The 15,296-nt window shown below is 39.2% G+C and overlaps 1 protein-coding gene across 5 annotated transcripts in view; it reads left to right on the forward strand.

Moving 5' to 3' along the window:
- WDR64 (WD repeat domain 64) overlaps positions 1-15,296 on the forward strand; it is a 143,016-nt gene that overhangs the window by 52,867 nt on the left and 74,853 nt on the right. For all 5 annotated transcript variants that reach the window (XR_007411944.1, XM_025430516.3, XM_035719396.2 and 2 more), the window contains one exon: positions 7,381-7,460. Coding sequence is in view for 4 of the 5 variants with exons in the window: in XM_025430516.3 (XP_025286301.1) it covers positions 7,381-7,460 (80 nt within the window). In the remaining variant the exon portion in view is untranslated. The remainder of the gene's footprint in view (positions 1-7,380; positions 7,461-15,296) is intronic.

Genomic DNA, 15,296 nt, shown 5'->3' on the forward strand with positions numbered 1-15,296 from the left:
AGGGCCTGATCCTGGAGACCAGGGATTGAGTCCCACGTCTGACTCCATGCATGGAGCCTGCTTCTCCCTCTGCCTGTGCCTCTGCCTCTCTCTCTCTCTCTCTCTGTGTCTCTCATTAATAAGTAAATAACATCTTAAAAAAAAGAGAGAGAGAGAGAATACATTCATTTTTTATAAGAAATAGTGACCTATTGGATAAAAGGAATAAAGAGAAGAATTTAAGTTTCATTTTTCATTTGCAACAATATTTATGGCATGTGTATTATAGTCCAAAAATTGTTCCAAGAATTGATATAATGGTATGCAAAGAAGACTAACTCTCTCCTTTCCTCAAGCACATATTCTAGTGAGAAAGACATAATCCAATAAATGATATAAATTTAGGAAATGAAGTAGGGTTACCAGATAAAGTGACTGGAGGCAGTATTTTTGATAGGATAGTCAGGAGAGACTGCTCTGGGAAGCTAACCTTTGAGCCAAGAGCTGAATGAGGTAAAGATCAAATCATGCAAGATCCAGAGGAATTCTTAGAGCAACAAAAGGCATCTGGGAGGACTGTTTGCATGGCTGTGCTGTTCACTAAGAGAGAATGTGAGTAAGGGAATAATTTTGCAATGAAGAAAATGAGTTCTAATATCACTTCTGACACTTATGTTGGCCCTGTGGTCTTGGGCATGGTACCTATCTGAACCTCAATAACCTCATTAATGAATAGGGATAATACTTTCTCATCTCTGGGACTTCTGTGCTGCTCAAATAAGCTCAGTTGAGAGAAGGTTCTTGAAAACTGTAAAGTATTGTAACAATTAAAACGTTTATTATTTGCTTATAGTCATTCATGCTTTTTCACAAAGAATGATATTTAAAGAATCAAAATCCATAATAATGACAATACTGGGGCGAAAAGAAAGGTACTAGTCCTTTCCTTGGGAAACGAGGTATCATGGGGCCCCTATTCCCGTTCTCTAAGCATTACGATTTGTCATTCAAGTGGTGATTCTTGGGTTAGGTTTTAAACAAGATAGTAATCTTTTTTTTATCTCATTTAGATGTTATACCTTCTTTTTGTGAAGGAAAATAAGCCCTTCAACTAGCATGATTCTAGGCAAATCTAATTCCTTTTTTCCCCCCAGTGGAGCAACCTCCAGAGGAGGACTTAGTTGTTCACATTCTCCTTCTCTTGTTTTTTTCCTTTTTATCCTGTATCTCAATCCATTTTTCCTGTGCATGCACACACACGCACACACACACACACACACACACACACACAGAGGCAACCATTCTATTGGGTTTAGTATATCTTTTTGTTTATATGTTTCCTTCAAAATATGTATATATATATATGTATTTCTAATATGTATAATGGTATCATAGGGAATTTAAATTCCCACTCTGCACAGGGATCCACAGATTTGGTACTTAGTAGTTGTAAACACTTAGATTAGCTAAGAGGTTTTATTTTTCAAACTAGCCAGTACTTTCTGGTCTTTGCTCTGAAAAGCATCTATTTTGCAGGAGTCAGGAGTTTGTCTTTGAGCCCAATTCTGAGCTTCCTAGTATTTACCATAATGCCTGGAACGTGGTTGATGATACATTCAGCCTGAGGGAGTCAGGAGACGGAGGTAAAAATATTCAGACAGCCTCAGCAAACGGTGATCATTGATCTATTCAGTCAGATTCTGACTGAGCTTTTCAACTATTTCCTTGGGCCACTCTCCTAAATCTAGAAGCTAAAGAGATTTCTCAAGTGATACAGTATAATAATGTTTTCCTGAACTGCCAGTTCCACTGGAGAGTCATCTCAATTGAAGGAGAGTCGGGTCCACTTCATCTCTAGATTCAACATATTCCTATTTCTGCAATTTCCTATAATGAGTCTTAAGTTGAACCAGATGAAACTGCAATTATACTAATACATAATTGGCCAGCTGTTAAAATGGGAGCCAGCACAGCTCCCAAAAAGGCAGGAAAAAACTCCTCTTGAAAAAATTTTCCATTTCAAACATGATTACCATTTTGGTTGTAATTTTGTATGGTAATTTCACAAATGGAGTTTCGTACCAGCAAGGAAATGAACATCTGCAATTAATTATGCCATGTAAAGCAGGTTGGCCTGTTGCAAGACAGAAGTTGAACCTTTAACCCTTTGATAGCTTGACAATTTCCCAGGGATGAGCAGCTATTTAGCATTAATTTTCTCAGTTTCCCAATTCAGTGGCAGGTCATTATATTGGAAAGTGTATGGTACCCCCACAGTAGGGTTGCTACGTAGTCAGACAGACCTGGTTTCTGTCCGAGCATTCTAGCTTTGTGACCACTGAACACCATACAAACAATACCATTAGCTCTTCTTCATCTGTTTTCCTGTCTTTTTTTTTTTTAATTTTTATTTATTTATGATAGTCACACAGAGAGAGAGAGAGGCAGAGACAAAGGCAGAGGGAGAAGCAGGCTCCATGCACCGGGAGCCCGACGTGGGATTCGATCCCGGGTCTCCAGGATCGTGCCCTGGGCCAAAGGCAGGCGCTAAACCGCTGTGCCACTCAGGGATCCCTGTTTTCCTGTCTTTTGATGGGAATGAATATACCTAACTTATAGTCTTATAAAAAGTACCAAAGTTAACTCATGTGAAGTGCCTGGCTTAATGCTTGGCATAAAGTTAGTACTCAATAAGTGTAAATTCCTTTTTTTATTCCCTTCATAAAGATACTGAAATGTATCAAAAAATGAATTTGAATACTGAGAACAGGTGGAGTGATTGTAGAGCTGTTATGGTTTGGGCTTCTTGCTCCTGCATCTAGAGTACATAAAACCCCATGGGCCACATCCAGCAGGCCACCTGTTTTTGTAACATCTGCAAACCAAAAATTATTTTTACATTTCTAAATAGTTGAACAAATCAAAAGAATAATATTTTGTGACCCATGAAAATTATATGAAATTCAGATTTCTTTGCTCATGAAGTTATATGGGAACACAGCCATGCTTGCTCATTTATGTATTATTTATGGCTGTTTTCATGCTACAGTGGCAGAGTTGAAAAGTTGTGACAACAGAGCCCGTAGGCAAAGTCTAAAATATTTATTATATGGTTCCTCAAAGAAAAAGTTTGCCAACTCCTGATCTAGAGTTTTCTGTTGCACTCTCCCTTGTCCCTTGGGGATGGGCACAATATGGATCCAATGGTAGATAATAATGCAAAGTGTGGACCACTTTAAAAAATACCTTAATGTAAGGCACTTTGAAATTTCTTACTTCACTTCTTCAAGGAGAAAATAAAAATGACTTCTTCCTCACTCCCTGACTTCACTTCCACCAATGACCCCCACCCCTAAGGAGAGAAAAAATAGAAGGACACACCTCTTTCTCAATGCCCCTTCTTTATCAATCAATCACAGGAACTGGACCCCCTCCCCCCGTGCTTTTTTGTGTGGGCACCATCTTACAATGGGTAAACTGCCCTCGTGGTGTAGCATGCACCTTGAGTACCCCTTTAACTTCCATCTGACTAACCTCTTCTCTCCCAGGCTTGCATTTGTGTGACAACAGCAGGGAAGCTGAAGGGAAGGACACTATCATTCAGTTAGGGCCTTTTTGTTTTTTTAAGATTTTATTTATTTATTCATGAGAGACACAGAGAGAGAGGCAGAGACACAGGCAGAGGGAGAAGCAGGCTCCATGGGACTCGATCCCAGGTCTCCAGGATCACTCCCTGGGCTAAAGGCAGGTGCTAAACCGCTGGGCCACCGAGGTGTCCCCAGTTAGGGCCTTTTGACACTAGAGTGGGTTTTTATTTTTTTGTAAAGAAATTGTTAGAAAATATTTCCTTTCAAAAGTGCTGTTGTCTTAAGAGGACCAGGGAAAACTTAAGAGGGAACTTTCCAGGATACATTTCTATTCTCTGTGACTATGGAAAGAGGTATTATCAATCAGGTATTCATTTCTTAAGGATATTCAAACAAATATTTATTGGGAGCATTCTATGCTCAAAGTACGATGGTATTTACATTTTATTTTCTATGGAATGGACTACATGGCCTACCTTGTACATGAGACTGAGCCTGGTGCCATCCTGCTATGAGGGGTGTTTACAAATGAGGGCTCACTGAGGCACCCTGGCCAAGGGAGCAGCCCCACTCCTAGTCCCTCTTACCCACCACCTCATCCTTGAGGAGGAAGCATGGTGTGGAGGACCTGGGCTTAAGCCCAAACACCAAACCAAATATTTTCCTGCATTGTAAGATATGAGTAGGAACGCTCTTCACTCTTTAGATGTAAAATGCTATAGAAATACTAGCTGATATTATCATAATAGATTTCTCACAAAGGTTTGATTTCTTAGAACACTTTGGTATGTACCAGTTAGAGTAAGATATACCGAATAATAGAATAAAAAAGCAGTCTATTCAAAGTCATGCATTTGAATATGTATGTAAAATACCTGTGAAAAACAGTTCATTTTTCCAATTTTTTTCCCAAGTTGACATAAAATATAGCTTTTCTAGTTGAAATAGTTTTATTTAAAGGTGCAGTTCATTCATTTGTAATCCATCTAATTGTGAAAAATAAAGAGTATAATTCTATTGGGCAAATATTTAAAAACAAAAACCAAAAAAGTTAAATGCTAAGTATGTATAAGTCCCACTTCACATGCTGAGAAATTGAAGAAAATGATTGATAGATTTTTTTTTTCATGATCAACTAACAGGGTATCAAATGGTTATTTTCCTGTTGTCTTGGGATTTCAGCTAATGCTCATTCCCAAGAGATATACTGAAATATCCTCAGAATTACTACAAGGTGGTCAGATGAGTCCCATGATGACCCTTCTGCCATTGTCAATCCCCAGCAAAAAGAGGACAACTAGCAATTCTAAAGTAATTGCAAAGAAAGATCAAGGAACACAGCTGTGGGACTAAGGGGAATGTTGGGGTGATTCAACTGCCTTCTCTGGGTGGAAAGTGGAGCTTGAAGGGAGAGCTCCCCCTACTCCAGGCCAATTGAGGACAGCTTCAGGAGAACCAACTCCAGGAGAACCTGCTCCAAAAGAGCCAAAAGTGGGGAACCTTGCTCATGATGACCAGTACTTGCTTCCCCATGGAGAATTCTGAAGACAGCAGGATGGACTACATTATGACTCTAGTGGTCCTGGGCATTTGCTTCACAGGTCTCTCCCACCATAATACTATCAATATTACATATTACTTTTGATATGACTTTAAATATTTCAATATTTTTCTCCTGTTTTAGAAAAAAGTCAATAGATTTTCATGGTTTCTGAAATTTTTATTTTTTTTCTGATGTGAGAACAAATGAAAACATTTCTCATGACACTATACTTACATTTTTTCCCCTCCTGATTTTAAGAACAATTAAAGCATTTGCATAGGACCCTGAAAGTACTATAAGCCCAAGGCACTGTGCCTTCCATGCCTAATGGACGCCTTCCTCCCTTGCTGGAGGGACCCATGATAGTAGGGAGAGACTGCATTCACACTGACACTGTTCCATGTGGTAAGCCTGCGTGAATGTCCTGTGAGACATAGTAAGTATCTTAGTAGAAGGTGTGCTATGGGAGCTGGCCCAAGAGGCCATGCTCTTGGTACAAGGTGATGCAGTAAGAGGCCATGTTTGGAGACAAAGGTAGAAGAAGATTATACCATTCCTGGTTTATAGTTAAGCTTAGCTCAACCAGCTATAGTTACCAAGTGTGTCATTGGAAAAACTTGAAATGAGTCCCTAGTCAGATCTTTCTACTTCTTATCTAGGACATTTAAACATTGTCACAATTCTAAATTTTGACTTTAGATTTATGTTACTACATTGAGGCTTTTCATGAACTCTGAGAAAGAAAGAATGAGGAAGTATTTTATGTGCTGATTTGGAAAGATCTTCAAGAAATAATATTAAGTGAAAAAACAAAGAACAGAATAATATATGCTTCCATGTGTGTTTAAGAAAAAAGGAAAGGAAAGAACACACATGCATCCAAGGTGAAGAGGAGACAAAAGCCACCTGCTTTCCTTCCCTCTCCTCCCCTCCTGGCTTCAGGGTCTACTTACCTCCTAGTCTAGGACTCTTTCTGGTGTCCCCTTTCATAGTAAAACATCTCCTCCTTTACCCTATCTGGTCAGATGCAGTAACAGCTCTCAATTATTGCTAGTATCTGAAGACAGTATTGTTATTATCCCATTTAATAAATTCTGAGGCACAGTGATGAACACAGGATTTAAGCCTACACATTTTCACTTAAGCCCAGGCTCTTTTAAGTCTAGCATGGTACTACTCATAGATATTAAGTTAACACTCAAAACCTATATACTAAAATTATATGATAGGTGCTACAGGCTGTAGGGAAGATAACACAGTACTAAGAGAGAGAATAAAACAAAAGACACTACTTCACTAGTGGAGGCAGTAGGGTAGAGTTGAGGCAAGGCTTGTGAAAAGGCAGCATTTGAGCTGACACTTCTGGGAGGATGGCTGCTAGAGAGGCTGGGATCTGGCGCCAGCATATCCTGGGCCTGTACAGAATCTCCTGAGTGGGGAGAGTGCTCAGTGCAGCCAGAATGGGTCTGACTAGAACTGCCATGGCTGGGTCACAGCAGCAGAGGAAAAAGAAAGGCATGGGGCCAGCCTGGAAAGGTGATAGGGGCCCATCCAGGGCCAAGTGGGCCAGGTAGGCCTGTTGGGCCAGATGAAGGAGCTCAGCTCCTTTTGGAGCGTCAGGAAACCCATGAAGAAAGTGTTATGCTCTAATTCAGGTTTTACGAAGATCACCCTATCACATGACTGCAGGATTTGAGATAGGAAGGTGGACAGAAGAATGGACGATGGTAGAAGCTAAGAAGTTAGTAGTTTATTGCAGAAGGTCTGGTGAGAGGGGATGGAGGCTTGAACTTAGACACTGTAGTGGGAATGGGAAGAAGTGGCCAGATTTCAGGTATATTTTAGAGGTAAAATCAACAAGACTTGACAGCAGGTGGGATGTGGGTGATGGGAGAGGAGAATGTGTCCAAAGGCATTCCTGGCATTGTGTGTACCAAATGGACTCAGTTAGCCATACACTATTCTTCCTGGATTAAGAATGATCAGTCTCTGCCCATCCTTACCACCAGCATAAACACAACCTCAGGGCAGACGACTGGATTTCCTGTTCAGCAGAAAGAGTACACAGTGCTGTGCTAATATCACCACACTATGGGATAAGTAGACTCTGTTGGTCAGTGAGGATTTCTTCCTTACTTATAATATTTTCTGTGGGTAAATAGATTTATAACCAGCTTAGAAGTGAACCAGTTGAACATAACCTATGTATAAGTTAGAATTAGCTGTATAAAGAAACACATAGAAGCTTTACATCTAATTTGTGTTTCCTAGGCCTGTCAGAGAGTTTTCCATGCCAAGAGGAGCAAACACTTTTTGTTACTGTACCAAAGCAAACGTGATTGTCACTGGAGGTAAGGGGGCAGTTCATGCTGTACAAAGGTTTTCTACTTCACAAACAGTGTTCTCCTTGATTAATATAGTGATATGGTGGCTAACAGAGTTTTACTCCTAGGGAAAACTTTTTAGAGAATTAAAAAATTCCTATAAAGTTAAATCTGTCAGTCTTTTTCTTTGTGCCTTCTGCATTTGATGGCACACTTAGAAAGTTCTTCCCTGGCCCCAGAATATGTTATAAATTCTTCTGTATCTTACTTTTTTTATTGCTTTGTTTATAGTTTATCTTTAGATATTAATCTCTCTACAAGTTATTTCAACATGTGAGAGCATGAGATCCTAGCCTGGGGCCACTGTATGGGCTTTAAAGGAATCTTGGAGGCTCTAGAAGCCTAATGACACTTCCATGTCTATGTGCATTTTTCTGCAGAGATGGCCCTAAATTTTATCTAATCCTCAATGGGATCTATGGCCAAAAAGGTCAAGGGCCAATGTTTTAGAGTTAGCAGAGGAGAAGCCAGGGAGAGAGCCTTGAAGCATGTTACCATTTAAGGGTTACATAGGGTGGAACATAAGACAGGTCATCTGTGGAGAGTATGATATAAGAAGCTCAAAGGGGAAATTAATGGGAAATATCAGTTAGGGTGACAAAATATGAGAGACACCTAACTCTGGGAAACAAACAAGGGGTAGTGGAAAGGGAGGTGGGCGGGGGGTTGGGGTGACTGGGTGACGGGCATTGAGGGGGACACTTAACGGGATGAGCACTGAGTGTTATACTATATGTTGGCAAATAGAACTCCAATAAAAGAATATACAAAAGAAGAAGAAGAAGAAGAAGAAGAAGAAGAAGAAGAAGAAGAAGCAGCTTGAAGGGGGAGGGAGGATGGAAATGTTCCTTGAGCCTCAGACTTGTCATCTATAATCCTGGGGTGCTAATAGAGCAGGATGGCTTTGAGCATGGACTCTGGAATCAGACTGTCTGGGTACAAATCCTGGTTGTCTTTCTAGCAAGTTGTGTGGCCTTGGACAGGTCACTTAATTCCTTTAAGCTTCAATCTACTCTACAGTGGGACTTATAATAGTACCTACTCAAATATTATTATGAGTTAAACAAATTTGAATAAAGTACTTAACGCATAATACGTGTTCAATACAAATTTACTAATAATAATATTAACGATAACAAAAACAAACATACTTCATATGGTGGTGCTTAAGATTAATTGAAATAATGTATGCCTGGCACATAGTAGATTTTCAGTAAATATTAATTCAATCCATCTGCAACACATAGGCAAAGTCATTTTGACAAATGTGTGGAGGTTTTGTTGGAATACAATGAAATTGGAAGTTCCAGTTGGGAGGCTGTTCTAGAAGTCGTGAGGAGGAGGCAAGGGTCTGAATTATTGTAAGTGCAATGGAAAAACAAAAGAAAGAGCCAATCTCATGGGAAATAAATTAATCATAAAACCTGAAGCTAGAAAGACATTGGAATTAATAAGAGGGATCATCCAGCTCCCTTGCAAAACACAGTAGTCAGGGACACCAACCAACAGTAGAAAATCAATGTATAACTTTGAACTCCCACAAAACTTAACTACTGATAGCCTCCTATTGACTGGAAGTCTTACAGATAACATAAACGTTTTTTTTTTTGTTTTTTTTTTTTTTATTTTTATTTATTTATGATAGTCACAGAGAGAGAGAGAGGCAGAGACACAGGCAGAGGGAGAAGCAGGCTCCATGCACCGGGAGCCTGACGTGGGATTCGATCCCGTGTCTCCAGGATCGCGCCCTGGGCCAAAGGCAGGTGCTAAACCGCTGCGCCACCCAGGGATCCCAACATAAACGTTTTTTAAAAAGATTTTATTTATTTATTCATGAGAGACACACACACAGAGAGAGAGAGAGAGGCAGAGACACAGGCAGAGGGAGAAGCAGGCTCCATGCAGGGAGCCCGATGTGGGACTCGATACCGGGACTCCAGGATCACACCCTGGGCTGAAGACTGCGCTAAACTGCTGAGTCACCCAGACTGCCGCTTTTTTTTTTTTTTAAAGATCTTATTTATTCATGAGAGACACAGAGAGAGAGAAAGGCAGAGACATAGGCAGAGAGAGAAGCATAGATAACATAAACTTGATTATGTTAACACAACGTATTTTATATATTCTATATGTTATACACTATATTCTTATAGTAAAGTAAGCTAGAGAGAAGAAAATGTTAAGAAAGTCATAAGGGAGAAAAATACACATTTACAGTTCTGAAGTGTATTTATCAAAAATTAGTTTGTGTACAAGTGGATCTAAGTAGTTCAAACCCATGTTGTTCAAGGGTCAACTGTGTAAAAATAGTTATACTCTCACTTCACACCTGGATAATCTCCCCTGAGGACATAAAGCTAAAAATTTTTCCAGTAAAGTATGCATTTGAAGTTCATATTGAAATTTGTTCAGCTTTGGGCCTTCCACAACACTTACTTAAAGCCAGCTTATGGTTGGAATATTATTTTTAAGAAATTACATAGTAATCTACTGGAAAGCGAAACAAGTAAAAACAATGTGCTAAAAGTTAGAAGACTTGGCTTTAGTCACAGCCTGGCCACTAATCAACTGTATGGTTTTCAACAGTCACGTAATTTCTCTTGTTGCTCACTTTCCTTATCTAGTAAAATGAAGAAGTTGGATCTCATACATTTCTTTTTTTTTTTTAAGATTTTATTTATTTATTCATGAGAGACCCACAGAGAGAGGCAGAGACATAGGCAGAGGGAGAAGCAGGCTCCTTGCAGGGAGCCTGACATGGGACTCAATCCTGGGATTCCAGGATCACACCCTGGGCTGAAGGCAGTGCTAAAACCACTGAACCACCCGGGCTGCCCTGGATCTCATAAATTTCAAGATCCCCCTTGACCTTAAAGTATCCCAATTTTGTTGTTTAAAGAAATTCCTGTTCTTTGGGAGATAAATTAAAATATCTTTTGGAAAATTTGGAATCCCGTTTGCCAATTAGATGTTACTCAATATATAGTCAGAGCTTTGTGTACTCAGAAAAATGAGGCATTAATAGTCCAAAAACTTCTAAATTTCAAGTAAAGACATCAAGGAAAGAAAGCAAGGCATTTGAGTTAGAAGTCTGCAGAGTAGTATGTAGGAGTCATGGCTTGGACTGGGAGCAAGTTTCCTGGTGTCTGGTAGTGATGGTTCTAAGAACGAACAGGGATCCACATCTGTAAGCTGTGCTATTTGAGATTATCTTTTAAAGAGCTCCACACTGAGGTCTAAAACACATAAGGAAACAAATACTAAAATTACATCTTTTCAGAAAAAGAAATGGTGTGCTTGTATTACAATTTCTTGATACCCATTGCCCTTTGCGGAGTTGATGACTGTCATGGCTTATTCCTTGTGAGAGAAAAGGCCTGGACCACTCTTCAGGAGGAGGTGGGGTTGCTCCAGGAATGAGGGAAAGAGCATAGTGGTTGTGAGAGAGGAAACAGCAAACCTGCCCTAGAATCGAATTGCAATGGATGCTGCCCCCAGCAGGGCAGGTCTTCAGTTCTGTGAAAATAGTGGCCTTCTATCTTCCTTCAACTCAAACCCTCCACAGGAAACCCTCTGAAAAAGCAAAAGGGCACAGTTAAAGTGACATCTGATTTCTAAAATCTGAAGACAAGTTGTGACATTAATCCCAACCAAGTCCTCTGAATAGCCCTTTGTTCTCACACATTAATAATGCAAAACATAAGAATTGACTGGCTTCCATATATTTTGTAATCGTAAGCATTTTAATCATTTCTGAGAAAAAAACATGTCTATGGTAAAGTTCTGGGACTCAAACCATTTTAGTGTGTATAGATTAAGATATTTGACCCTCATCAACCTCAGTGGTCATTATAGTGTAAGCTAGCCAGCTACAGCTTGAAATTTTATTTTTCTAGCTCTCTTACAAAACAAAACATTTGCAGTATGACTAACAAGCAACTAATACTTTTTCAAGATGCAAAAAGTATTAAATTGTCACAGTTACAGAGCCTCTATTAGTAGAAAATGCAATTCTTCAGTGACTAAAAACACGTTTTCCTCAGGAGAATACTCTTGTTGATTAGTGACTCAGCCAAGCCCATTGCTAAATGTACTGTATGTACCAGCTGATGACTCAAAATATACTATGAAAGCAACTTTGTTAGGCGTAGTTGAATGTGTGAAATATGCAGGGACATTTGATGAGCTTGAAAACACAGAAGTTCTTGCAGGGTGGGTAGAAAAAGCCAAACCAGGACAAGGTACTTACAAAAACAAAACAAAACAAAATTGCAAATTTCCTGAGCCTTATTTTGGTAACCATCAAGAATTTGTTTTTCAGTCATAGTTGTCTCTATTGGGCATTTTAAGAGTTAAACCCGTACTTTGGAAGGTCCAGTGTATACAAACAATTCTCTGCCACCCAAGATGACTTGGGAGCTCTGCATACATCTGTTAATGTTTTATTCAACAAATATTTTTTGCACAACTGCTACAGATGAGGTATCATGAATTTTAGAGATCAGGTTGTATTTTAACCTTCAAGAATTAAAAATTTAATGGTACAAGTAAGACATGCCAATACACAGCTACAATAAAACATGGAGCATGAGTCAACAGATTCATAATCATAATACTAACAATACAGATAAAATATTATAGGTATTTAGAGCTTAGTGTCACGTCCCTTTCTGATCATTCTGGCTCCAAAAAGCCACCACCCAGACTATATGAGGATTCCATTGTTATCAATGGAAAATAAGGAGCACTGGACAACCTCTGGTCACAGACAAGAGGAACCCTCTGTAAAACTGGTTTCCTTCATAATGCACACTGGACAAAACTCTTTGCCGCATTTCTCAAGTGGCAGTCTTCTATTGTATCCTTCTTCCTGTGGCATGCAAGTCACAGGTTTTCTTCTGGGGATAGCCTAACTTCATCTTCCAGGAGTGATAAGGTCCATTTCAGGAGACAATCTGGCCAACCACCCATGGGCTGGAAGCTCTGGTTCTGAACATACTGGAGTAAGGTAAGACCTCTCAGTCATTGCCAATGGAAAGCAAATACAGGCAAGATACTGCATTATCAGAATTCTTCAGTATGAATCATGTAACTGATAATCTGGAGTTTCTCTCATGACCTTTATAATTCCAGAGTAACCTCGCCCCCCACAGCACACAATCATAAAACTTTAGAGTTGGAAGGAATCTTGGGAGATCAAAATTTTACAGATAAGGAAATTGAGACTCCAGGAAAGAGAATATTTGCCTCAACTCATCATGTGACTAGTGAGCTAGGAGAACTGAGCTCCAGTCTTTTCTCTTTGTTCCCAGCCTGTTGCTCTTCCCCGGGACACCCCGCGCCCCCCCCCCCGCCCCGCCCAGACCCCCAGGACCACTGTAATCTGGTTCACACAGTCTCTCTCACCCTTGCTTTTCTCTCTGCACTGAGCCAGCTCATCTCATCAAGAGTGAGGCATTTGGATCCACTGACTCACCAGCTGGGATAAGGAAAGAAAATCCTATCTTTATATGTGGCCTTATCTAAATCCTGGTTAAAAAAAAGAGAGAGAGAGAGCAAAAGAGAGAAACTAAAATAAATGGAAAATAACAAAGCAATAAGGAATTAACTCCTTATAAACCATAGTATATCATGTATAGTATTAAGTCCTACCTTCAGATTTGAAATATTGTCTGTGACTACTTACTTTCCCTCTGTATCTTTTATGCTTGTCTTAGTGCTACCACTAGATTACAAATGCATGAGAGCAGGACCCATGTTTCACACATTTTTTTATCAGTTCCTCTCTCTCTCTCCCCCAGACATTTTATAAAATGTGTTGCAAATGGCAGGGACTTTGAAGAAGAAGAGCAGAGTAGGAATAGTCAGCTCGAGGTCCAGGAACTGCTCAGATTATCCATGGATGACTCCATTTTATCTCACAATAAGGGTATGACATGAGCTCCAGTCATCCCCATCATATATACAGATAAGGAAACCCAAACACAGAGGGATGAGGTCACTTACTTAAAGCCATAAGGCTAATGAGTGACAGAGCCAGGTTTTAAATCAAGGTAGACTTTCCCAAAATAAGGATTTTTAAAGCACTTCATGAGTTACTCTATTAGCCAACTTATTTACTTAACAAACATGTACTAAGCACTTACTATTTGTCAATCACTGCTGTAGATAAGAAATATAAAGCTCACCAGATAGTGGGCAATCAGATAATTATGCAAACAACTATAATTGAATAGAGTTCAGGCTATAAACAAAATCTGAAGAAAACACTCTCAGAATGGGAAGAAGCCTTAACCCCACCTGAGGCTGGGGACAGTGATCAGGGACAGCATTAGGAAGGAAATGCTGGAACTAAGTCTGGAATAGTATAAGTTTTGGTCTTCTGAAAAAGACTTTCAGTAGGGTCACTATCTAGAATTGTTTTGTACCTTCAACATCTAGCAAAATGCCAAGTCTACAGTAATTTCTCAAGATATTTTTCTTCTTGTTAGTAAGGATAACATAGAAGTTTTAAATTTAAGAAAATATCTTGAGAGAGAGAAAGAAAGAAAGAAAGAAAGAAAGAAAGAAAGAAAGAAAGAAAGAGAAAGAAAAAAAAAAATCCCACTTACTCACTGACAATAGTTCTTAAAATATCTTGGTTGTCTTGGTTAGCTTAGATTGCCATAACAAAATACCACAGGCTGGAGGGTTTAAATAACAGAAATTTATTTTCTTACAGTTTTAGAGGTTGGAAGTCCAAGATCAAAGTGCCAGCATGGTCAGTGTCCAGTGAGAGCTCTCTAGCGGGCCTGCAGATGGCTGTTTTCTCACTATATCCCCCCAGGGAGAGAGTGAGCAAGTTCTCTGGTCTCTTCTTATAAGTACACTAATCTCATCATTAGAGCACAACTCTCATAACTTCATTTAACTCTAATTATCTTCCAAAGGCCTCATTCCAAATACAATCACATTAGGGGTCAGAGCTTCAACATACGAATTTTGGGGAAACAATTCAATCCATACCAATTGTCAGAGAAGTGGAAAGTAAGAGAGAGACATGCCCTGAGATTTTTCAGCCTGCTTCTACTAAGACTCCAGGCCCTGAGGATCTCTGGAATGAAACAGCTGACCTTTATTAAGGAGTCAGGTAAACATTCAACAAAGATTTGTTTTTGTTTGGGTACATGTTTTCCCACTATTGTGCCACTAGATAGTTAAACCTCTGAGCTAGGATTCAGCATCCCAAGTTGTGAACTTTCAATAAATATCTAAACTCCTACTGTGGGTTACACACTTGAGATAGCATAATAAAAAAGAAGTTCTGCTTTTAAGTGGGTAGTACAGAAAATTGAATAATTATAAAAGATGCCAGGGACAGGGGGCACATAGGCAGTGGCACTTGGTTTTAAAGAATATGAAGACAGTCTGAAATATTCTTGGAGGTACAGTCAGGTTACAATTTAAAGAATGGATTGGAATACTCAAAGAGGAGAAATAAAAAGGTATGACCATTTTAGGAAGCAATCTAACAATATGAGAATTTATCCTCAGTGTGTATGTCCAAAAGATTAAAAAACCCACAAATAACTATTTATTGCAGTGTTGCTAAATAAAGTGAAAAACTAGAATTAGCAAGAACATTTATCGATAGACAAATGGTAGGAAATTTTGATGTAGCAACCAAAATGATAATTATGAAGGTGTGGGCCTGTGGTCCTCCAAAATTCCAAAAAAAATGGTGGGCATGTATATTAATTATATTTTATTATTTTAATTATATTGGATATTGAAAATTTGTATTTTAAAAATGGTACAAATTTC

The sequence above is a fragment of the Canis lupus genome, chromosome 7 (genome assembly GCF_003254725.2).
Source record: "Canis lupus dingo isolate Sandy chromosome 7, ASM325472v2, whole genome shotgun sequence".
Taxonomy (NCBI): domain Eukaryota; kingdom Metazoa; phylum Chordata; class Mammalia; order Carnivora; family Canidae; genus Canis; species Canis lupus.